The 26,707-nt window shown below is 45.3% G+C and overlaps 1 protein-coding gene across 3 annotated transcripts in view; it reads right to left on the minus strand.

Annotated features, from left to right (window-relative positions):
- Positions 1-26,707, minus strand: part of LOC109867040 (contactin-1a) — a 171,464-nt gene that overhangs the window by 78,627 nt on the left and 66,130 nt on the right. For 2 of the 3 annotated variants that reach the window (XR_004204887.1, XM_031802106.1), the window contains exons 2-3: positions 3,068-3,205; positions 1,221-1,259 (exon numbers count right to left, since the gene is read on the minus strand). Coding sequence is in view for 1 of the 3 variants with exons in the window: in XM_031802106.1 (XP_031657966.1) it covers positions 1,221-1,259; positions 3,068-3,125 (97 nt within the window). In the remaining 2 variants the exon portion in view is untranslated. The remainder of the gene's footprint in view (positions 1-1,220; positions 1,260-3,067; positions 3,206-26,707) is intronic. The other variant, XR_004204888.1, reaches the window with a different exon arrangement.

Consider the following 26,707-nt stretch of genomic DNA (forward strand, 5'->3'; position numbering starts at 1 on the left):
AAACAGAGGGTAATGTCAATTGCAACTACAAGTACAAAATATCATTCCGCAAAGATCATTCCAATGGAACGTCTCTGATCTTGGACTTCCTGGTCTTGACTTCCTGGTCTTTTTGGTCAAAAAAAATGCTCTTTGACAGAATATTCTACTACCTGAACTTGACCAATAAGAACACAGATGTTCCTTTTCTGTTTCAAAACATTTCACTGCGTTTGCCTTTACTAAACAGGACCCAGATGCAGCTGTCAGGCAAAGGAAAGCTCTGTTTTGTTCTTGACCCAGTGCATCTCAGAAGGCTCCTTGAATTGATGCCATGACAGTCATGAACTGATGTGGTATGATAAGCAGTCAGTGTGGTGAGGAGCAACATTCTGCCACCTAAAACATCTGTGGTGTTAAATTACTCTTCCGCTTCCAGTTTTGTCTTTCACATGACATACTGACTTAAATACTCGTCCATTCACTCATGTCTCACAGATTCGCAAAACATCTTGTGGTCTGGAGTCTAATGTTCATGGCACGCATGCTGTTCCCAACCAGCTGGTGGGGAAATACACTTGTAAACATATCAAGTCTCTTCTGAAGTATACACTGAACCCCATTTGATCAGTCAATCTGCATATTGCTGTATGTTACAAGATTCTGGTTTTGGTGACATTGCAACATGTCCTCATTAGTCCAAACTAATGTGTTCTGCCATGGCAAGCGAAGGGCCCGGATCTCAATCCCATTGAGCACGTCTGGGACCTGTTGGATCAGAGGGTGAGGGCTAGGACCATTCCCCCCAGAAATGTCCGGGAACTTGCAGGTGCCTTGGTGGAAGAGTGGGGTAACATCTCACAGCAAGAACTGGCAAATCTGGTGCAGTCTATGAGGAGGAGATGCACTGCAGTACATAATGCAGCTGGTGGCCACACCAGATACTGACTGTTACTTTTGATTTTGACCCCCCCCTTTGTTCAGGGACACATTATTCAATTTCTGTTAGTCACATGTCTGTGGAACTTGTTCAGTTTATGTCTCAGTTGTTGAATCTTGTTATGTTAATACAAATGTTACACATGTTAAGTTTGCTGAAAATAAACGCTGTTGACAGTGAGAGGACATTTTTTTTTTGCTGAGTTTAGATATATATTTTTTATATATATTATTTTATCAAATCACACACACACACACACACACACACACACACGCTCCATTGAGATGATCCATAGCGTTACCTGAGTAGAAGCCAGGTTCCCCTCTGAACACTGATGCATCTGGAGGAGAGGGAGGAGCGACAGGAGAAGAAGAGCTGTGTCAACATATTCATTTAGAGAGGGAGGAGCGACAGGAGGAGAAGAGCTTTGTCAACATATTCATTTAGAGAGGGAGGAGCGACCGGAGGAGAAGAGCTGTGTCAACATATTCATTTAGAGAGGGAGGAGCGACAGGAGGAGAAGAGCTGTGTCAACATATTCATTTAGAGAGGGAGGAGCGACAGGAGGAGAAGAGCTGTGTCAACATATTCATTTAGAGAGGGATGAGCGACCGGAGGAGAAGAGCTTTGTCAACATATTCATTTAGAGAGGGATGAGCGAACGGAGGAGAAGAGCTGTGTCAACATATTCATTTAGAGAGGGAGGAGCGACAGGAGGAGAAGAGCTGTGTCAACATATTCATTTAGAGAGGGAGGAGCGACCGGAGGAGAAGAGCTTTGTCAACATATTCATTTAGAGAGGGAGGAGCGAACGGAGGAGAAGAGCTGTGTCAACATATTCATTTAGAGAGGGAGGAGCGACAGGAGGAGAAGAGCTGTGTCAACATATTCATTTAGAGAGGGAGGAGCGAACGGAGGAGAAGAGCTGTGTCAACATATTCATTTAGAGAGGGAGGAGCGACAGGAGGAGAAGAGCTGTGTCAACATATTCATTTAGAGAGGGAGGAGCGACAGGAGGAGAAGAGCTGTGTCAACATATTCATTTAGAAGATCCATTACATTGTTGGAAGCATCAGGAGTATCTGTGTGCTGGAGATTCCCCTCAGTTCACCATATTCAACGATGACAATCCCTCATTAATCTAGCAGCAAGGTTAATACTGCAGTGAGTTCAACTACTGTCTCTCTCTTTCTCTCTTTCTCTTTCTGCGTGCATCAATTCATCAATCCATCAAGTTACACCAAAGGGTTAATTAAAGGTGACATTTCTAAATATTAGCTTCAGTGAGTGTTGAGTTCTTTTGATGACGCTGCTCCCTACATGCCTGTCCCTGTTGCAACATAGAGTATGTGGCAGTCATAAGGATGGGACATTGACAGCAGCCTTGTACTGAAGGCTACAGACTAGGGCCATTCGAACGATCACACAATGAGATGAGAGGCGTCTCTGTCATCCTCAACACGGTCGTCTTAGCTTTGATGTGATGAACAAAATATAGAAATCTGCACACTGTTAATCAACCCTGCAGTTTTATTCTGTAACGTTTCTAGCCGAAGGTCTTCGTCAGGCTCGATTTGGATGTCACAACTTTCTCGTTGTTGGCCTTCTGATGCTGTGCTTTGGAAGAGGCCCACACACACACACACACACATGCACACACACACACTCACACGCCCTGTTGCCATTGCCTTTGGGTGAAGTGGAAGGATGACTCACACACCTCCTATGAACAGATGTAATCTCCACCATCCACAACTCTGTTTAAAGAAAATGTGTTGTGAAGTAGAGAGGAAGCCAGAGTCCAAACACCACATTCTTTGCTTCAGCTGAATTGAAATCTAAACTTTGAAGGAGGAGGTTTCAGACTGGTCATTTCAGCCCCCTTTTCTATATTTTCAGACAGGTTTACTTTCCAGCTGTAAAAATTAGTCAAATTAAGATACTACACCTGTAGTAGCCTTTTTCACATCATCGTGCCGGCGTGAACCAAACTGTGCTAACTCTGACATGTTATTTTATATTCAGTAAAGTTCCAGCAACCACGGTGTAGGCATAACCAGGCCCGCACAGTACAGCATGGTTTGGCTCGGCTCTGATACAGTCCCGTAGTGGGAAAAGCCACGAGTGTGATTACCATATGATACTCACCAGTGGAAGTGAGAGTCAGGGACAGGAGGCAGAGGAGGAGCACAGTGAAGTGCAGCATGTTGGTCTGTGTAGAACCCCCTGGAGGTGATGATTAGAACCAAGCCAATGATGGAACATGAGCAGGACAGGATGCCTTTCCTGCAAGGCAGACAGAGAGACATACTATAAATATCTGAGTCATGGTACAACACATAATACCACTATAAAGTGTCGTAACATTACATATGTGTTTCCATTACTAGGAGCGTTCTGTGATGTAGTGTAATTAGTCTTCAAAGAGACGTCATCAAAGTTACACGATTTTAAGTGCCGTAAGTAAGGTCAAGAAGGTATTAAAAACCATTGGGCAGCCATCTTCATAATAAACTTCTAAAGTCTAAACATAATGAACAGTACATTTGGACCCCTTTTTAGTAGTGCTGTGATTGTGTAGTGACCAAGCAGTTCAAATCTAAAGCAGTGACATTTCTCTAATTTAGCAGTTTAATCCACCAGACAGAGTGATGACATTCTCATTGGTCCGGCAAAACCAAACTACTGAGGACATGAAGGACAAGCTTAAAAGAACATTCCAGTGCATCAAGCTGAATACGCTTGGCCTCGTTGGCATCAGGTCAAAATAGCTACTTCAGTAGACACAACAGTTCAACATGGGTATGAGAACAAAACACTAGATGTCACTTGGCTGGCTCAATAGACCTGCTAGGTGCTACCATTTCACACTGGAAGACCAAGGATGGAAAGAAGAAGAGGGCCCAATGGGGACGAAGAAGATGACGTTAGGTAAGAACACATGAGGTATATGTAGCCTCCAATGTAGGGATGATATGAGTGAATTCATTGACTACGTTCCATACTCTGGCATTGCCCATATAATAAAACACGGGCACAGTACAGTACTAGTACCGTATCCATTATTCACGCCATTGGCCCTGAACAACAGTAACGACCATGTTAGCCTCCTAGGCACCACAGCAGGGGGGGCAGCTCCACCAACAGGTTGACCACATCATGACTGAAAGGGTGACCGTTGTCACAAGCAGCAACCCTCCCTGAGCGCTGTTTTAGCTGAGTGGGCACTCAAGACACTGCCCCCCCAGACCAACAACAGAGACGAACTGGAGGGGATTTCATCTTCACTGTACTCGTATCAACCCATCGTCAAGGAAACACAATACGACAAGCAACAGCTGTTTCAGCAACACTCTAGAATGGTGGTTCTCGGAGGCAGCGGAACAGAGGAATAGAACAGCGGAACGGCATCTTCCTGATGCTGCGTATCCCTGGAGACGTCTGCCATAGCGACAGATAGGCTCCAGGTAATGATGTTCACCACTACCCAGCAAACCAAAATTGGTTCTGGGAAAGTTCCAGAACATTTGTAAGGTCGCGGCAAATGTTCTCATAACACAAAAAACTGTTGAAAATAGAATGTTTGCATAAAACATTTGCCTGATGTTACTATAACGTTCCTAGAACACATTTAATCTGTTCTTTAAATGTTCCCCGAATGTTTCATTAGGTTGTGGGAACATTGCGGGGACATCACAAAAGATATGTTCCCAAAACACAAAAACTGTCCAGCTGTGTGGATGATTCTACAATGTTTCTTTTCAGTGCAAAAAACATTCACCTGATGTTACAAGAGCGTTTCCAGAACACGTTGTATCTTCTCTAAAAGGTTTCCAGAACACGTTGTATGTTCTCTAAAAGGTTTCCAGAACACGTTGTATGTTCTCTAAAAGGTTTCCAGAACACGTTGTATCTTCTCTAAAATGTTTCCAGAACACGTTGTATGTTCTCTAAAAGGTTTCCAGAACACGTTGTATGTTCTCTAAAAGGTTTCCAGAACACGTTGTATGTTCTCTAAAAGGTTTCCAGAACACGTTGTATGTTCTCTAAAAGGTTTCCAGAACACGTTGTATGTTCTCTAAAAGGTTTCCAGAACACGTTGTGTGTTCTCTAAAAGGTTTCCAGAACACGTTGTGTGTTCTCTAAAAGGTATCCAGAACACGTTGTATGTTCTCTAAAAGGTTTCCAGAACACGTTGTATGTTCTCTAAAAGCTTTCCAGAACACGTTGTATGTTCTCTAAAAGGTTTCCAGAACACGTTGTATGTTCTCTAAAAGGTTTCCAGAACACGTTGTATGTTCTCTAAAAGGTTTCCAGAACACGTTGTATGTTCTCTAAAAGGTTTCCAGAACACGTTGTATGTTCTCTAAAAGGTTTCCAGAACACGTTGTATGTTCTCTAAAAGCTTTCCAGAACACGTTGTATGTTCTCTAAAAGGTTTCCAGAACACGTTGTATGTTCTCTAAAAGGTTTCCAGAACACGTTGTGTGTTCTCTAAAAGGTTTCCAGAACATTTATTTAGGTTGTGGGAACATTGTGGGGATATGACAAGATATAGGTTCCCAGAATATTTAATATGCAATGTCATAAAATCTGATTTTAAACCCAACCCTAACATTAACCACAGTGCTAACCCTAATGCCTAACCCTAACCTTAAATTAAGTTAAGTTCATCTTTGTTTTCATGAAATTTGACAATATAGACAATTTTGACTTTGCAGTTGACCTATCTAAAGGGAAATTGCTCAGTTCTACCTTCAGGACAAAACTCATGACAATAACCGTCAACCTGCTGACATCAGTTAGAGAAATGGAGAGGAAACATGCTAAGGTCATCAAACACTCCCTCTATGCCTCATCTAACACTGACCAGGACTAAATGGGATTAACGGGTCTGATATGAGAGGCTATGAATCACACAGATGCAGAGAGACAAGTCTTACTCCTAAGATTCTTTTCAGCAGCGGTGGCAAGGAGATAACGTGGGGGGGGCATTGTCACCAGGAAGGCACAATCGCTCCATCAGTGCTCAGACTGTCCGCAATAGACTGAGAGAGGCTGGCTGAGGGCTTGTAGGCCTGTTGTAAGGCAGGTCCTCACCAGACATCACCGGCAACAACGTCACCTATGGGAACAAACCCACCGTCGCTGGACCAGACAGGACTGGCATAAAGTGCTCTTCATGACGAGTCGTGGTTTTGTCTCAACAGGGGTGATGGTCGGATTCACGTTTATCGTCGAAGAAATGAGCGTTACACCGAGGCCTGTACTCTGGAGCGGGATCGATTTGGAGGTGGAGGGTCTGTCATGGTCTGGGGCGGTGTGTCACAGCATCATCGGACTGAGCTTGTTGTCATTCCAGGCAATCTCAACACTGTGCGTTACAGGAAAGACATCCTCCTCCCTCATGTGGTACCCTTCCTGCAGGTTCATCCTGACATGACCCTCCAGCATGACAATGCCACCAGCCATACTGCTCGTTCTGTGTGTGATTTCGTGCAAGACAGGAATGTCAGTGTTCTGCCATGGCAAGCGAAGGGCCCGGATCTCAATCCCATTGAGCACATCTGGGACCTGTTGGATCGGAAGGTGAGGGCTAGGGCCATTCCCCCCAGAAATGTCCGGGAACTTGCAGGTGCCTTGGTGGAAGTTGGGGTAACATCTCACAGCAAGAACTGGTCAATCTGGAGCAGTCTATGAGGAGGAGATGCACTGCAGTACTTAATGCAGCTGGAGGCCACACCAGATACTGACTGTTACTTTTGATTTTGACCCCCCCTTTGTTCAGGGACACATTATTCACATGTCTGTGGAACTTGTTCAGTTTGTCTCAGTTGTTGAATCTTGTTATGTTCATACAAATATGTTAAGTTTGCTGAAAATAAACGCAGTTGACATTGAGAGGACATTTTTTTGTTGTTGCTGAGTTTAGATATATATTTTTTATATATATTATTTTTTCAAATCACACACACACACACACACACACACACACACACACACACACACACTCCATTGAGATGATGACATCATTTCTGAGCTTTACAGCTGGAGAAATTAAACAAAGAGGGGATTTCATTTTCACTGCACTCGTATCCTAGCAACCCATTTCAGAGGAAGCAGTTATGTGTTTGCAGGGACCTCTTGTGACAGTGAATAAAAACTATGCAAACACTAATTTAAAGACCGGAACACCATAGGTTGGGGACCTGGGCCTGTATTCATAAAGCATATCAGAGTAGCAGTGCTGATCTAGGATCAGGTCCCCATGTCCATGTCATCTGATGTATTATGATCTGAAAAACTGATCCTACAGCCCCAGGTCATTAATTCCAGGCCCACTACAAAACATGACGATACAGTAAAAGGCTCTCAACAGCTAGTACAACAACCCAGAGACTCTCATACATTGCAAACAGCTGGGATCCTGCTTTTTACAACATTATTAAGGTAGGAATCATGACCATATTTAAGAAGTGCACATACAGATATGATATCCTAAATTGATCACTCTGTTGTCACAGATCATTTTCCTACGCAGCAGGAAATTATAATTATAGTGTATCTGAGGTTTAAAAAGGCTTTCAAATTTCAGACTTGATTTATCCTAACTAAAAATGTATCAACCCCTACAAAAATATCCCTTAGTTATAATCAACATAATCATTCACATTTCTTGTTGCTGCAGGATAAATCTCCTGCTGTGAGAAACTGGTCAAATTAAGATAGCACATCTGTAGGAGAGGATATATAGTGCATCTTATAGAATACAGTATAATCGATCAAATACATATTTCACATATACAGTATCCTGTACCTATTACAGCCTCAAATACATTTCAAGATCTAAACAGACATCTAAGGGCTGGCTTCTACCTTTCTCTTTCTATGAAAGGTGTCCTGGGGAATGTACTGTAGAATCAAAGAGACAGCAGGGGAACATCAGACAGGGTCATGAATCTAATAATCAGTAATAATGTGGTCTGGTCACCTCAGGCTCCTGGTTCCTCTATTGCACCAGTCTGAATGCACCTGATTAGGGAAGCTCACTTCCCTCACGCTAAATCACCAGCCAGGGACCAGGAACCAGGAACCAGGGACTAGTGACCAGGGACTAGTGACCAGAGACTAGTGACCAGTGACCAGGGACCAGGGACTAGTGACCAGGGACTAGTGACCAGGGACCAGGGACTAGTGACCAGGGACTAGTGACCAGGGACTAGTGACCAGGGACCAGGGTCTAGTGATCAGGGACCAGGGTCTAGTGACCAGGGACTAGTGACCAGGGACTAGTGACCAGGGACTAGTGACCAGGGACTAGTGACCAGGGACCAGGGACTAGTGACCAGGGACTAGTAACCAGGGACTAGTGACCAGGGACTAGTAACCAGGGACTAGTGACTAGTGACCAGGGACTAGCGACCAGGGACTAGTGACCAGGGACCAGTGACCAGTGACCACTAGTGGCCAGTGACCAGGGACCAGGAACCAGGGACTAGTGACCAGGAACCAGGGACTAGTGACCAGGGACTAGTAACCAGGGACTAGTGACTAGTGACCAGGGACTAGCGACCAGGGACTAATGACCAGGGACCAGTGAACAGTGACCACTAGTGGCCAGTGACCAGGAACCAGGGACTAGTGACCAGGGACCAGGAACCAGGGACTAGTGACCAGGGACCAGGATCTAGTGACCAGTGACCAGGGACTAGTGACCAGGGACCAGGGACTAGTGACCAGGGACTAGTGACCAGGATTTATACCGTGGTCGCTCTGAGAACATTTCGTATCATCTCCCAACTCTAAATGCTGTGGTAAATAAAGGCTGAAGGAGACAAATATTGATTGGGACTGAATAGAAAGGGGACAAACGCTGTCAAGCTGTGCATACTAATAGCCCTGCTACACTAACGGCCCTGCTACACTAACGGCCTTGCTACACTAACGGCCCTGCTACACTAACGGCCCTGCTACACTAACGGCCCTGCTACACTAACGGCCCTGCTACACTAACGGCCCTGCTACACTAACGGCCCTGCTTCACTGCAGCCATTGTGTGTCCGACATTGAGGAAACACTCTCTTTGAAATCAATGAAAGCTGCTATACTGTCCGCGTTGAGTCAAATCAAAATCAAATCAAAGTTTATTGGTCGCATACACAGATTTGCAGATGTTCTCACAGTTGCAGTGAAATGCTTGTGTTTCTAGCTCTAACAGTGCAGTAATACCTACTGCTTGTGTTTCTAGCTCTAACAGTGCACTAATACCTAATGCTTGTGTTTCTAACTCCAACAGGGCAGTAATACCTACTGCTTGTGTTTCTAGCTCTAACAGTGCACTAATACCTAATGCTTGTGTTTCTAACTCCAACAGGGCAGTAATACCTACTGCTTGTGTTTCTACCTCCAACAGGGCAGTAATACCTAATGCTTGTGTTTCTAGCTCCAACAGTGCAGTAATACCCAATGCTTGTGTTTCTAGCTCTAACAGTGCAGTAATACCTACTGCTTGTGTTTCTAGCTCTAACAGTGCAGTAATACCTAATGCTTGTGTTTCTAACTCCAACAGTGCAGTAATACCTAATGCTTGTGTTTCTAACTCCAACAGTGCAGTAATACCTAATGCTTGTGTTTCTAGCTCTAACAGTGCAGTAATACCTAGCTAAATGTTTGTGTTTCTAGCTCCAACAGTGCAGTAATACCTAGCTAAATGTTTGTGTTTCTAACTTCAACAGTGCAGTAATACCTAGCTAAATGTTTGTGTTTCTAGCTCCAACAGTGCAGTAATACCTAGCTAAATGTTTGTGTTTCTAGCTCCAACAGTGCAGTAGTACCTAGCTAAATGTTTGTGTTTCTAGCTCCAACAGTGCAGTAGTACCTAGCTAAATGTTTGTGTTTCTAGCTCCAACAGTGCAGTAATACCTAGCTAAATGTTTGTGTTTCTAGCTCCAACAGTGCAGTAATACCTAGCTAAATGTTTGTGTTTCTAGCTCCAACAGTGCAGTAATACCTAGCTAAATGTTTGTGTTTCTAACTCCAACAGTGCAGTAATACCTAGCTAAATGTTTGTGTTTCTAACTCCAACAGTGCAGTAATACCTAGCTAAATGTTTGTGTTTCTAGCTCCAACAGTGCAGTAATACCTAGCTAAATGTTTGTGTTTCTAGCTCCAACAGTGCAGTAATACCTAGCTAAATGTTTGTGTTTCTAGCTCCAACAGTGCAGTAACACCTAGCTAAATGTTTGTGTTTCTAGCTCCAACAGTGCAGTAATACCTAGCTAAATGTTTGTGTTTCTAGCTCCAACAGTGCAGTAATACCTAGCTAAATGTTTGTGTTTCTAGCTCCAACAGTGCAGTAATACCTAGCTAAATGTTTGTGTTTCTAGCTCCAACAGTGCAGTAATACCTAGCTAAATGTTTGTGTTTCTAGCTCCAACAGTGCAGTAATACCTAGCTAAATGTTTGTGTTTCTAGCTCCAACAGTGCAGTAATACCTAGCTAAATGTTTGTGTTTCTAGCTCCAACAGTGCAGTAATACCTAGCTAAATGTTTGTGTTTCTAGCTCTAACAGTGCAGTAATACCTAGCTAAATGTTTGTGTTTCTAGCTCCAACAGTGCAGTAATACCTAGCTAAATGTTTGTGTTTCTAGCTCCAACAGTGCAGTAATACCTAGCTAAATGTTTGTGTTTCTAGCTCCAACAGTGCAGTAATACCTAGCTAAATGTTTGTGTTTCTAGCTCCAACAGTGCAGTAATACCTAGCTAAATGTTTGTGTTTCTAGCTCCAACAGTGCAGTAATACCTAGCTAAATGTTTGTGTTTCTAGCTCCAACAGTGCAGTAATACCTAGCTAAATGTTTGTGTTTCTAGCTCCAACAGTGCAGTAATACCTAGCTAAATGTTTGTGTTTCTAGCTCCAACAGTGCAGTAATACCTAGCTAAATGTTTGTGTTTCTAGCTCCAACAGTGCAGTAATACCTAGCTAAATGTTTGTGTTTCTAGCTCCAACAGTGCAGTAATACCTAGCTAAATGTTTGTGTTTCTAGCTCCAACAGTGCAGTAATACCTAGCTAAATGTTTGTGTTTCTAGCTCCAACAGTGCAGTAATACCTAGCTAAATGTTTGTGTTTCTAGCTCCAACAGTGCAGTAATACCTAGCTAAATGTTTGTGTTTCTAGCTCCAACAGTGCAGTAATACCTAGCTAAATGTTTGTGTTTCTAGCTCCAACAGTGCAGTAATACCTAGCTAAATGTTTGTGTTTCTAGCTCCAACAGTGCAGTAATACCTAGCTAAATGTTTGTGTTTCTAGCTCCAACAGTGCAGTAATACCTAGCTAAATGTTTGTGTTTCTAGCTCCAACAGTGCAGTAATACCTAGCTAAATGTTTGTGTTTCTAGCTCCAACAGTGCAGTAATACCTAGCTAAATGTTTGTGTTTCTAGCTCCAACAGTGCAGTAATACCTAGCTAAATGTTTGTGTTTCTAGCTCCAACAGTGCAGTAATACCTAGCTAAATGTTTGTGTTTCTAGCTCCAACAGTGCAGTAATACCTAGCTAAATGTTTGTGTTTCTAGCTCCAACAGTGCAGTAATACCTAGCTAAATGTTTGTGTTTCTAGCTCCAACAGTGCAGTAATACCTAGCTAAATGTTTGTGTTTCTAGCTCCAACAGTGCAGTAATACCTAGCTAAATGTTTGTGTTTCTAGCTCCAACAGTGCAGTAATACCTAGCTAAATGTTTGTGTTTCTAGCTCCAACAGTGCAGTAATACCTAGCTAAATGTTTGTGTTTCTAGCTCCAACAGTGCAGTAATACCTAGCTAAATGTTTGTGTTTCTAGCTCCAACAGTGCAGTAATACCTAGCTAAATGTTTGTGTTTCTAGCTCCAACAGTGCAGTAATACCTAGCTAAATGTTTGTGTTTCTAGCTCCAACAGTGCAGTAATACCTAGCTAAATGTTTGTGTTTCTAGCTCCAACAGTGCAGTAATACCTAGCTAAATGTTTGTGTTTCTAGCTCCAACAGTGCAGTAATACCTAGCTAAATGTTTGTGTTTCTAGCTCCAACAGTGCAGTAATACCTAGCTAAATGTTTGTGTTTCTAGCTCCAACAGTGCAGTAATACCTAGCAATAAAAATACATTAAAAACATGATAAACACATAATTTGAAAGAAAAAAAAGGTATTAGAACGAGCAATGTCAGAGACATATATATTATATACATATAATATATACACTACCGTTCAAAAGTTTGGAGTCACTTAGAAATGTCCTTGTTTTTGAAAGAAAAGCTCATTTTTTGTCCACTAAAATAACATCAAACTGATCAGAAATACAGTGTAGACATTGTTAATGTTGTAAATGACTACTGTAGCTGGAAACGGCAGATTCTTTATGGAATATCTACATAGGCGTACAGAGGCCCATTATCAACAACCATCACGCCTGTGTTCCAATGGCACGTTGTGTTAACTAATCCAAGTTTATCATTTTAAAAAGACTAACTGATCATTAGAAAAACCTTTTGCAATTATGTTAGCACAGCTGAAAACCGTCAAACTGGCCTTCTTTAGACTAGTTGAGTATCTGGAGCATCAGCATTTGTCGGATCGATTACAGGCTCAAAATGGCCAGAAACAAATCACTTTCTTCTGAAACTTGTCAGTCTATTCTTGTTCTGAGAAATGTAGGCTATTCCATGTGATAAATTGCAAATTACAACGTTGTGTACTACTCCCTTCACAGAACAGCGCAAACTCGCTCTAACCAGAATAGAAAGAGGAGTGAGAGGCTTCGGTGCACAATTGAGCAAGTGGACAAGTACATTAGAGTGTCTAGTTTGAGAAACAGACGCCTCACAAGTCCTCAACTGGCAGCTCCATTAAATAGTACCTGCAAAACACCAGTCTCAACGTCAACAGTGAAGAGGTGACTCTGGAATGCTGGCCTTCTAGGCAGAGTTCCTCTGTCCAGTGTCTGTGTTCTTTTGCCCATCTTAATCTTTTTTTTTGTTTTTGGCCAGTCTGAGATATGGCTTTTTCTTTTCAACTCTGAAACTCTGGAATTCTGCAACTCCTAGAAGGCCAGCATTGTTTTCCTCGTAGCAGCCAAAAAAGTGTTAAGCTTGTCCGGGAGCGAGGCATCGGTGTCCGGGAGCGAGGCGTCGGTGTCCGGGACGTGGCATCGGTGTCCGGGAGCGAGGGGTCGGTGTCTGGGAGTGAGGCATCGGTGTCCGGGAGCGATGCATCGGTGTCCGGGAGCGAGGGGTCGGTGTCTGGGAGCGAGGCATCGGTGTCCGGGAGCGAGGGGTCAGTGTCCGGGAGCGAGGGGTCAGTGTCCGGGAGCGAGGGGATCGGTGTCCGGGAGCGAGGGGTCGGTGTCTGGGAGAAAGGCATCGGTGTCCGGGAGCGAGGGGTCGGTGTCCGGGAGCGAGGGGTCAGTGTCCGGGAGCGAGTCGTCTGTGTCCGAGAGCGAGGGGTCGGTGTCCGGGAGCGAGGGGTCGGTGTCCGGGAGCGAGGGGTCGGTGTCCGGGAGCGAGGGGGTCGGTGTCCGGGAGCGAGGGGTCGGTGTCTGGGAGCAAGGCATCGGTGTCCGGGAGCGAGGGGTCGGTGTCCGGGAGCGAGGGGTCAGTGTCCGGGAGCGAGTCGTCTGTGTCCGAGAGCGAGGGGTCGGTGTCCGGGAGCGAGGGGTCGGTGTCCGGGAGCGAGGGGTCGGTGCCCGGGAGCGAGGGGTCGGTGTCCGGGAGCGAGTCGTCTGTGTCCTGGAGCGAGTCGTCTGTGTCCGGGAGCGAGGGGTCGGTGTCCGGGAGCGAGGGGTCGGTGTCCGGGAGCGAGGGGTCGGTGTCCGGGAGCGAGGGGTCGGTTTCCGGGACGTGGCATCAGTGTCCGGGAGCGAGGGGTCGGTGTCTGGGACGTGGCATTGGTGTCCGGGAGCGAGGCGTCGGTGTCCGGGAGCGAGGCGTCGGTGTTCGGGATCGAGGGGTCGGTGTCCGGGACGTGGCATCGGTGTCCGGGAGCGAGGGGTCGGTGTCCGGGATGTGGCATCGGTGTCCGGGAGCGAGGCGTCAGTGTCCGGGAGCGAGTCGTCTGTGTCCGAGAGCGAGGGGTCGGTGTCCGGGAGCGAGGGGTCGGTGTCCGGGAGCGAGGGGTCGGTGTCCGGGAGCGAGGGGTCAGTGTCCGGGAGCGAGGGGGTCGGTGTCCGGGAGCGAGGGGTCGGTGTCTGGGAGCAAGGCATCGGTGTCCGGGAGCGAGGGGTCGGTGTCCGGGAGCGAGGGGTCAGTGTCCGGGAGCGAGTCGTCTGTGTCCGAGAGCGAGGGGTCGGTGTCCGGGAGCGAGGGGTCGGTGTCCGGGAGCGAGGGGTCGGTGCCCGGGAGCGAGGGGTCGGTGTCCGGGAGCGAGTCGTCTGTGTCCTGGAGCGAGTCGTCTGTGTCCGGGAGCGAGGGGTCGGTGTCCGGGAGCGAGGGGTCGGTGTCCGGGAGCGAGGGGTCGGTGTCCGGGAGCGAGGGGTCGGTTTCCGGGACGTGGCATCAGTGTCCGGGAGCGAGGGGTCGGTGTCTGGGACGTGGCATTGGTGTCCGGGAGCGAGGCGTCGGTGTCCGGGAGCGAGGCGTCGGTGTCCGGGAGCGAGGCGTCGGTGTCCGGGAGCGAGGCGTCGGTGTTCGGGATCGAGGGGTCGGTGTCCGGGACGTGGCATCGGTGTCCGGGAGCGAGGGGTCGGTGTCCGGGATGTGGCATCGGTGTCCGGGAGCGAGGCGTCAGTGTCCGGGAGCGAGGCGTCGGTGTCCTGGAGCGCGGCGTCCGTGTCCGGGACGTGGCTGGCTTTCTCTTTATGATCTCTGGGATTGTCTGGAGTCCCTGCCACATACGTCTCATGTCTGAGCTGTTGAATTGCGACTCCACTTTGTCCCTGTACTGTTGTTTTGCTTCTTTGCATTACGCAGGTTGTAGCTGGTCTGTTTGTACCCGTCCAGGTTCCCAGTCACCTTGCCAGTGACACAACACTGATGATGACGCGTGTAACGTAGCTGACTTGGAGGTCTCATTAACCAGTAGTCTGATTTTGATCTGATAGGGCTGTCTCTCTTTCCCCACTGTGTTTACCACCTGCCAACAGTGTTTTAATGCCGAGTCACTGCTATTCATCTATCCGCTAGCAGTGTAAAAATGTGTATAAATATGTCGAGATAGACCATGGCGAGACCCAGACAATTAAAAAAAACTTCAGACTGGACTGGAGTATTACAAGACTGCAGTACAGCACCTGCCAACAGTGTTTTAATGCTGAATCACTGTTATTCCTCTACCCGCTAGCAGTGTTACGTATCATAGCCTTCCCCTATGAATTATTTATCAAAGATAATTGACTTGTGAATATAGAATGGCCAACAGACGATAAAAATGTGGCCTCCTGAGAATCCACTACATCTCCCCGATGAATCCTCGATTAGAGGCTTTATATTTATTTTCTGGTTTCCACTGCTTGCATCTCTTTACATACACCATCCTGTAGCACAGGGAAGCATCTCCCAATGGACCTACTGACTGGTGGATTCTATTAAAAGAGGAGAGGAGGTACAGACACAGCCCATCCAACCCTATTAGACGGGAGATAGAACAGCACAGTGCCTGCAGATAGAGCTTCACCCTGGCCCACACGGTCTGCTGAGAACCCTTGTCGCTCTGACAACAGGGTCTATTTGTTGGATGAGGAAATAGATGCCGTGCCCGTTTGGTTCTCTGTAAAAGCTGGTTCTGTTGCCAACGTTTTGCTACGCTGTGCCCTAATGAAGATGACCGAGACTTGGCAGATCAATTCTAGCTACCTGCAATCCACTTGTAAAAATTACTAGCCAATCTATTGAATTAAGCAGAAAACTGTCAGCGGATAGAGAAGACAAAGACCCATAACGTTAGAGTAATAACCCTATAATTTCAACCTGTCAAGACAATCAACTGGATTGATTATTGATTTGATTGGGACGTTCATGGCAATAACTGTTTTGCTTTGTCCTCTGCGTAGGTCTAGCTTATGGTACGGCCCGGTACACGTCCTAGTGACTAGACTAGTGCAAAGAATGCCCCACACAGCAGGCATAGTGTTGGGATGTAAATCCTATCGTAGACTGGCCCAGTCATGCTCCATTCTCTGTGCCGCTCACTCTCTCTAGTCTCCACGACTTGTCACACTAATGTAATGTAAGCTGCTTATCCTGCTCTTCCAGTCAACATAATGCCTTTAGGGTCACAAAGGCTACGCACACCAGCTGACCAATATATCAATAACGCCAGCGCAATCATTCATTCAATTCATGCCATGCATTTAAGCTTCAGGCTGGTCTAGGCTATGCATAAATCACATAGGCCTATTCATGCTCTGCAGTCATCACTAACAATAGCTCTGCCCTGATACATGGCTGTAGACTGCTCTGCTAGGAAGCATCAAGACTGCCGGTGTGCCGGTGTGCCGGTGTTTTCCTTTTTATTATGTGGACTCCACTACAGTCTTGTCTCAGGGCAACACTAAGCTATGCTATTTACAGATAGATTGAGAAGGTCAGACACTGTATCTATCAGTGAAAATCATACTTGAACGGTATAATATCATGTTAGTGTATTTACAATAGTTTATATTCCATGACATTTTTTTCAGTAAACAGGAATCTGAGCCACAGGCATGTGAAAACATGTTACTTTATGTAGGCCTGTGAAGCTTTTTCACTGGTACGGTCAATTCACGGTCCATCTCCATTATAGAGTACTAACTGTCACATCACCATGGAGACACAGTTATTTATTCACTTGACCTTTCTCTTTCAATAAAGCACCCATTGTTTCTAACTGTCCCTTCTCACACACAGCTTCGGAACCATGACTGTGAAATGTTGAAATGTTGGTCAGGGGATAAATGGATGGGGATAAATGACTGGGGGTAAATGACTGGGGGTAAATGACTGGGTATAAATGGCTGGGGATAAATGACTGGGGGTAAATGACTGGGGATAAATGGCTGGGGATAAATGACTGGGGGTAAATGACTGGGGGTAAATGACTGGGGGTAAATGACTGAGGGTAAATGACTGGGGGTAAATGGCTGGGGGTAAATGGCTGGGGATAAATGGCTGGGGATAAATGGCTGGGGGTAAATGGCTGGGGGTAAATGACTGGGGGTAAATGACTGGGGGTAAATGGCTGGGGGTAAATGACTGTGGATAAATGACTGGGGGTAAATGGCTGGGGATAAATGACTGGGGGTAAATGACTGGGGGTAAATGACTGGGGATAAATGTCTGGGGGTAATTGGCTGGGGGTAAATGACTGGGGGTAATTGGCTGAGGGTAAATGGCTGAGGGTAAATGACTGGGGGTAAATGACTGGGGGTAAATGACTGAGGGTAAATGACTGGGAATAAATGGCTGAGGGTAAATGACAGGGGGTAAATGACTGAGGGTAAATGGCTGGGGGTAAATGACTGGGGGTAAATGACTGAGGGTAAAAGGCTGGGGGTAAATGACTGGGGGTAAATGACAGAGGGTAAATGGCTGGGGGTAAATGACTGGGGATAAATGGCTGAGGGTAAATATGTGGGGGTAAATGACTGGGGGTAAATGGCTTGGAGTAAATGGCTGAGATTCCCTTAGATTCCCTTAGAGATTCCCTTAGCCTAAACCACAGAGGGGTGTGTGCTCAGCCCCCTCCTGTACTCACTGTTTACCCATGACTCCGTGGCCACGCACGCCTCCAACTCAACCATCAAGTTTGCAGACGACACAACAGTAGTAGGCTTAAGCACCAACAACGACGAGACACTCTGCAGGGAGGAGGTGAGGGCACTGATTCATCACATGAATGCAGTGTCAGGAAAACAGCCTCTCACTCAACGTCAACAAAACAAAGGAGATGATCGTGGACTTCAGGAAACAGCAGAGGGAGTACCCCTTTATCCACATCGACGGGACAGCAGTGAAGAAGGTGGAAAGTTTTAAGTTCCTCGGTGTACACATCACAGACTGAAATGGTTCACCCACACAGACAGTTTGGTGAAGAAAGTGCAACAGCGACTCTTCAACCTCAGGAAGCTGAAGAAATTTGGCTTGGTACCTGAAACCCTCACAAACTTTTACAGATGCACGACTGAGAGCATCCTGTCGGACTGTATAACTTCCTGGTACAACAACTGCACCTTCCGCAACCGCAGGGCTCTCCAGAGGGTAGTGCGGTCTGCCCAAAGCATCACCAGGGGCAAACTACCTACCCTCCAGGACAACTACACCACCCGATGTCACAGGAAGGCCAAAAAGATCATCAAGAACAACAACCACCTAAGCCACCGCCTGTTCACCCCGCTATCATCCAGAAGGCGAGGTCAGTACAGGTGCATCAAAGCTGGGACCGAGAGACTGAAAAACAGCTTCTATCTTAAGACCATCAGACTGTTAAATAGCCATCACTAGCACTAGAGGCGGCTGACTATATACATAGACTTGAAATCACTAGCCACTTTAATAATATTTCATATTTTGCATTACTCATCTCATATGTACTGTATATATTCTATCTTAGTCTATGCCGCTCTGACATTGCTCGTCCAAATATTTATATATTCTTAATTCCATTCCTTTACTTAGATTTGAGTGTATTGTGTGTATTGTGTGAAATTGTTAGATACTACAGCACTATCCGTGCTAGAAGCACAAACATTTCGCTACACCCGCAATAACATCTGCTAATCACATGTATGTGACCAATAACATTTGATTTGATTTTAATTTGATAAAATGAGCCACAAACCATAAAGATGAATTGTATTTTGTCTTTCAGAGGGCTTACATTCATTGGTGCAATGAATATCCATAACCACAACCTGCCATATCATATATTATTGATGATTCATTGGCTGACATTGAACATAACAAGATAGAAAATAGAGCAGAACACTGTGTTGCTACTGCTGCTGCCTGCTACTGCTGCTGCCAGCTACTACTACTGCCTGCTACTGCTGCTGCCTGCTACTGCTGCTGCCAGCTACTGCTACTGCCTGCTACTGCTGCTGCCTGCTACTGCTGCTGTCAGCTACTACTACTGCTGCTGCCTGCTACTGCTACTGCTGCTGTCTGCTACTGCTGCTGCCTGCTACTGCTGCTGCCTGCTACTGCTGCTGTCTGCTACTGCTGCTGCCTGCTACTGCTGCTGCCTGCTACTGCAGCTGTCTGCTACTGCTACTCCCTGCTCCTGCTGCTGTCTGCTACTGCTGCTGTCTGCGACTGCTGCTGCTGCTGTCTGCTACTGCTGCTGCCTGCTACTGCTGCTGTCTGCTACTGCTGCTGCCTGCTACTGCTGCTGTCTGCTACTGCTGCTGCCTGCTACTGCTGCTGCCTGCTACTGCTGCTGTCTGCTACTGCTGCTGCCTGCTACTACTACTGCTGCTGCCTGCTACTGCTGCTGCCAGCTACTACTACTGCTGCTGCCTACTACTGCTGCTGCCTGCTACTGCTGCTGCCTGCTACTGCTGCTACTGCTGCTGCCTGCTACTGCTGCTGTCTGCTACTGCTGCTGTCTGATACTGCTGCTGCCTCCTACTGCTGCTGTCTGCTACTGCTGCTGTCTGCTACTGCTGCTGCCTGCTACTGCTGCTGCAGAGGAGGAGGAGAGGAGCGCTCAGTCAGAGAGGCAGAGGAGAAGAGTGCTCAGTCAGAGAGGAGGAGGAGAGGAGCACTCAGACAGAGAGGAGGAGGAGAGGAGCGCTCAGTCAGAGAGGCATAACCTAGGAAGAAACAGAGAGAAACCAGGCTATGTGGGTTTGGCCAGTCCTCTTCTGGCTGTGCTGGGTGGAGATTATAACAGAACATGGACAAGAAGTTCAAATATTCATAGATGACCAGCAGGGTCAAATAATCATCATCATCATCATCACCATTGTCACCACCATCGTCACCATCACCATCATCATGCTCGCTGTGACACAAACCCATGAGGACATGTTTTGACTGAAGATGATATTTGACTATAAGTCCAAGAGTATAAAGGCCTGGAGAATGAAAAACATGAGCAAGAGAACAAGTCTCAGCAACTTGTAAACATCCTTCAAGCATTAAACATGAGAGGACAAGATGAGAAGGACGATGTAATTAATATGGGTATCTCACTAGACCACTGCCATTAAGCTTTACTCCCTGGGTAGTTCTAATTCAATACCTCCTCGAGATACTTAGTCTGTCAAACACATTCAGTGGTGCCATATTTTCACTCACTCCCACACAGTGGTTAAGTATTCCCTTCATCCCACCCATATCAGTTATCTGTCTGGAGAGTGTTGCTCTGATTTGAAGGTCATATTCTGAGTTGCTCTAACAAGTCAGGATACTTAAGGGGAAAGGAAAAGCAGAAGCAAGCATTAAATGGAGAAAAAAATACTTCATTGAAATAGAATAGAAGATGTTGCAGCCCGGAATCCCAAGCTAAGTAGACGCAGCCTCTGCTCTCCATTGGGTATATTATCCAGTCACCATTCATGATAAAAATGCTGACCAAGAGCTGTAAAGATTTGCGAGAGAATAGTTTAGTAGATAATGGGTAGGGTGTGACGATACGCAGTATCTTCTGGAAGTGCACAATGCTTGTCAGGGAACTCCCCACTCAGCTTACTCCACGAGACCTCTGGAGTGGGACTGGATGGGGAATAGGGGAAGAACAAAGAGAGAGAGAGTTTTTATATAACCTTTATTTTATACTCAAGTATTAACACAAATATTGGCACACTGCCTTTTCAGAAATTACACAACAAATGTGTGATTCTTAAATAAACTAATTTCATCAACAAAAAAATAGTCTCCCATCTTCCACAAAACATACCGCTCCTTCATCAGTCCACTTCTCCTCAAACAATGGGAGCTTTTTTACAACCGAGAAGATCTCAAAATCCACTTTTATTCTCGCTTTAACTAATCCTTTAAAAACACATCTTACATCCTTACCATATCTCTTGTCTATCTTGTTTTTCCTACTCAGAAAAATTGAAAAATTGACGTCCTAGCTTGTCCTAATCTCCCCTACAGCTGTAAACAAAAACTTGCACATTTCAAAAAGAGGCTTTATCCTCTCACACTCCATAAAACAGTCAAAAATGGTTTATCTTATATTACAAAAATGACATCCATCTCCAACATCTGAATTAATAACAGATACAAAAGCATTAACTGCAATGATGCCATGTAACACCCTCCATTACATATCACCTGTACCCTTTTGTACCGGTGGCTTGTACAGTGCTCTCCATGCTGGCTTTACCTTGTCATCAAGGCCCAGTTTTGCCCTCCAAGTAGTATCTTTTCTATTTATCTTTATTTAAAACCTTGACACACCCCCTACATAACTCCTTCCCATTCACCTCATCCAAACCCACCTCTTCCAACCCTCTCAAATCCACTAATAAAGCCTTTCTGTCTGACTGGGATACTGGGTGTAATCTCTAGTCTGGGAAATCTTGTGCCTTTTTCTTGTAACTCTTGAGCATAATCCACTCTTCTGTTGACAGAGCCTTCCTGCAACTTCCCAGCAGTTGTCCGACAATCCTTTCCGGCCTCACCCCCAAATGTTCAGCCACCCGTCCTCCATCCATTAATGTGGGCCCAGCCATGTCCATTAACTTCCTTAAGGAGATGACTTTGCCCTTCACCAACATCTTGGAGAAATGTGGAACAGCTTCAGTTGTACAATCCTGTCTTGCCCCATAGACCATAGAGGTTCCTCCAACAGCCAATACACTGACTCAGCCTTAGTGCGCCTGAACACCTTCAGTATACTCCAAACCCTATGAAGGCCTCTGTAAAATGGAGGTACTCCATCCCTAGAACTCTGGCTACTATCTACCAAAAATAAAGCCTTATTTAACTCTATTCCCCCTACCTTCTGTAATACCAGGCCTACCACCCCTCTCCACGCCACATTTTTCGGTCCATAGAACAACCTTTGAATAAACTGAAATCGGAAAGCAGCAGCCCTACTAGCCAGATGTACAAGACCTTGTCCCCCCTCCTCGTTTGACAAATACAAAACACTTTGTGGAACCCAGTGATATTTATCCCAAAAACAATCTACAATAATTGCCTGTATCTTGGCCAGAGGGCCAGACGGTGGCGCTAAACATGACAACTGATGCCACAGTACAGAGGCAACCACATTATTAACAACAATAGTGGCCCCCTATATGACATACGAGATAGCAGCCAACACCATCTCCTCATCCTCCCTTCCACCATATCAACCACATTATTAACAACAATAGTGGCCCCCTATATGACATACGAGATAGCAGCCAACACCATCTCCTCATCCTCCCTTCCACCATATCAACCACATTATTAACAACAATAGTGGCCCCCTGTATGACATACGAGATAGCAGCCAACGCCATCTCCTCATCCTCCCTTAAACCATATCAACCACCCCATTCCAATGTATGTCCCCTCATCCCTAAGTACACTCCAAGATACTTGAACCCCCCCTCACACCAACCCCCCTGGCAAAGCCATGATCCCTCCAGATCATTTCCCAATCTGTAAAGCACAACTTTTTTCACAATTGACCTTTGCAGAGGATATTCCCTTAAACCGATCAACCATGAGACTCAAACTATCCACCTCCACTTGATTTTTCACTACATCATCAGCATAAACTGAGAGACGAATAGGAGGAATATCCTCTGAAAGATACACCCCTTCAATGCAACTTCTAATGCGTTTTAGTAGTGGCTCTATAGAAATGGCATACAACATTCCTGACAACGAACACCCCTGTCTAGTTCCTCTACACACTTTAAAAGGAGCACTCAAGCCACCGTTAACTTTCAATACACTTTCAATGTCACCCTTTATTACCCTGATCATGGCAATAAAACCAGAGCTGAAACCAAAAGCCTCCAAAGTGGCCATAGGTATTGATGTTTAACTCGGTCAAATGCCTTTTCCTGATCAATTGAAATTAGACCAGCATCCAACCCAATAGCCCTAGAGACGTCCAAAAAATCCAGAATCAGGGAAATGTTATCCCCTATCTGCCTGCCGGGAACACAGCAGGACTGGTCCGTGTGCATGATTTACCCTATCACCTCCCACCTGCCTGTTGGACAAAGCCTTAGACAGGATCTTATAATCAGTGCACATTAAGGCCACCGGCCTCTAGTTCTTCACCTCCACAGGGTCACCCTTTTTTGGCAGTAGAGTGAGGAGAGCCCTTCGGCAGCTTATCAGTAGTAACCCTCCGGTCAAACTATCGTTAACAAGTGCTAGCCAATCCTCTCCAACAATATAACAGTATAACTTTAGACCGTCCCCTCGCCCCTACCCGGGCTCGAACCAGGGACCCGCTGCACACATCAACAAAAGCCACCCACGAAGCATCGTTACCCATCGCTCCAGAAAAACCACGGCCCTTGCAGAGCAAGGGGAACCACTACTTCAAGGTCTCAGAACGAGTGACGTCACGGATTGAAGCGCTATTAGCGCGCACCACCGCTAACTAGCTAGCCATTTCACATCGGTTACACTTGCTCTAGTTCAACTTGAGCTTCTGCAGCCACCTGTAGGAGCCCACCAAGGAACTGCTGGGTCACTGTTATATCCTCTTTGTACTCACACTTGTAGACCTCAGCATAGAACTCTACTGTCCTCTTTCTAATTCCACTTGTAGAGCTCAGCATATAACTCTACTGTCCTCTTTCTAATTCCACTTGTAGAGCTCAGCATAGAACTCTACTGTCCTCTTTCTAATTCCACTTGTAGAGCTCAGCATATAACTCTACTGCCCTCTTTCTAATTCCACTTGTAGAGCTCAGCATATAACTCTATTGCCCTCTTTCTAATTCCACTTGTAGAGCTCAGCATAGAACTCTGCTGTCATCTTTCTAATTCCACTTGTAGAGCTCAGCATAGAACTCTACTGCCCTCTTTCTAATTCCACTTGTAGAGCTCAGCATAGAACTCCACTGTCCTCTTTCTAATTCCACTTGTAGAGCTCAGCATAGAACTCTACTGTCCTCTTTCTAATTCCACTTGTAGAGCACAGCATAGAACTCTACTGTCCTCTTTCTAATTCCACTTGGGCTAGTGAGCCCCTGTCCAACAGCGGATTTGAGGCAATGAATAATTCTCCTTTGTCCATTATTTTTCTCTAAACCAAAGAAAAATTTGGATGAGGCATTAATTTCAGATATTCCCTGAAATTGACTTCTCACCAATGCCCCCTGTGCTCTGATACCCAGCAGGTCTGCCAATGCGGCTTTTTTCCCTCTTGAGTGCCTGAGTATGGCATCGATCTCCTGTGTTCTCAACCAACGTCAGGAGTTCCACTATCTAAGACTAGGGCGTTCATTGATCTGGTGATATCTCTGGTGACATTCATCGTGTATTGATTACAGAATTGTTTAATCTGGATTTTCTCTATGTCCCACCACTGTTGAAGGGATACAAAACTAGCCTTTTCAGACCTCCACCTCTCCCAGAAAAAACTACAACATTTCCTGAAGTGAGGATCACTCAATAAAGTTTATATTAAAATGTCAATATGCACTTCTGGGTTTTACAGTGTTAATGTCCACCACCTCTGTTACTAAACAATGATCAGAACACTGGGGTTTTACAGTGTTAATGTCCACCACTTCTGTTACTAAACAATGATCAGAAACTCCCACTGGGGTTTTACAGTGTTAATGTCCACCACCTCTGTTACTAAACAATGATCAGAAACTCCCACTGGGGTTTTACAGTGTTAATGTCCACCACCTCTGTTACTAAACAATGATCAGAAACTCCCACTGGGGTTTTACAGTGTTAATGTCCACCACCTCTGTTACTAAACAATGATCAGAACACTGGGGTTTTACAGTGTTAATGTCCACCACCTCTGTTACTAAACAATGATCAGAACACTGGGGTTTCACAGTGTTAATGTCCACCACCTCTGTTACTAAACAATGATCAGAACACTGGGGTTTTACAGTGTTAATGTTCACCACCTCTGTTACTAAACAATGATCAGAACACTGGGGTTTTACAGGGTTAATGTCCACCACCTCTGTTACTAAACAATGATCAGAACACTGGGGTTTCACAGGGTTAATGTTCACCACCTCTGTTACTAAACAATGATCAGAACACTGGGGTTTTACAGTGTTAATGTCCACCACCTCTGTTACTAAACAATGATCAGAACACTGGGGTTTTACAGTGTTAATGTCCACCACCTCTGTTACTAAACAATGATCAGAACACTGGGGTTTTACAGAGTTAGTGTCCACCACCTCTGTTACTAAACAATAATCAGAACACTGGGGTTTTACAGAGTTAATGTTCACCACCTCTGTTACTAAACAATGATCAGAACACTGGGGTTTTACAGTGTTAATGTCCACCACCTCTGTTACTAAACAATGATCAGAACACTGGGGTTTTACAGAGTTAGTGTCCACCACCTCTGTTACTAAACAATAATCAGAACACTGGGGTTTTACAGAGTTAATGTTCACCACCTCTGTTACTAAACAATGATCAGAACACTGGGGTTTTACAGCATTAATGTCCACCACCTCTGTTACTAAACAATGATCAGAACACTGGGGTTTTACAGCATTAATGTTCACCACCTCTGTTATTAAACAGTGATCAGAACACTGGGGTTTTACAGCATTAATGTCCACCACCTCTGTTACTAAACAATGATCTTGACTTGATTTACATCCCTGAGATTGATGCTCAAAACAATAAAACCTATCTAACCTGTCCAGAGAGATGTTCTCTCTCACATTAGCCCATGTGTACTGTCTCGTGCCTCCATTTTGACTCTGCCAAATATCACATAGTTCATGTGTTACAATAAGGTGTTTATAAAAAGTCCTTCGAGGCTATATGAGGTTCTTTGTCTATATCTAAATCACTGACTGTACAGTTAAAAAAAAAACACCAAGAAATAAATCAATACTTAATGGTATTTGATAATATCTCTAAAAAACTGCCACTACTGGGGCATATACATTTATTAAACACATAGTGATGTTTTCATACCACAATCTCACTTTTAATAACCTCCCCTCAACTACCTCTTCAACCTCGTATGACAAAGGCAAAAAAACGTCAGACAACAGGATGCCCCCCCCCCCCACCACTCCTGTTGCCAAGTAACTTCATTTTCCATATTACTAGGCGTTCAATGTAGAAAATGTATGTCACTTCCCTTTCCCTTTATTAACTCATACACTACGTTTTTCCCGTAGCTTACCCCATTTACGTTTAAAGAAGAAATCTGAAAACTGCTCATGGCTGGAAAAAAATGCATCCCATACTTCCCTTCCACCCCATTTCTCTCGCTAATTTGTTGTGACGCATCAGAGGCCTTACGATCATCCCCAGAGGAAAACTCCATCATCTATACAACCTGTTAATCCTCACTATCATCCCCAGAAGAAAACTCCATCATCTCTACAACCTGTTAATCCTCACTATCATCCCCAGAGGAAAACTCCATCATCTATACAACCTGTTAATCCTCACTATCATCCCCAGAAGAAAACTCCATCATCTCTACAACCTGTTAATCCTCACTATCATCCCCAGAGGAAAAGTCCATCATCTATACAACCTGTTAATCCTCACTATCATCCCCAGAGGAAAAGTCCATCATCTATACAACCTGTTAATCCTCACTATCATCCCCAGAGGAAAACTCCATCATCTCTACAACCTGTTAATCCTCAACTGATCTATCATCGCTACCTTCCTCTTAGAATTAGAACCTTCACCACCC

The sequence above is a fragment of the Oncorhynchus kisutch genome, linkage group LG22 (assembly GCF_002021735.2).
Source record: "Oncorhynchus kisutch isolate 150728-3 linkage group LG22, Okis_V2, whole genome shotgun sequence".
Lineage (NCBI taxonomy): Eukaryota > Metazoa > Chordata > Actinopteri > Salmoniformes > Salmonidae > Oncorhynchus > Oncorhynchus kisutch.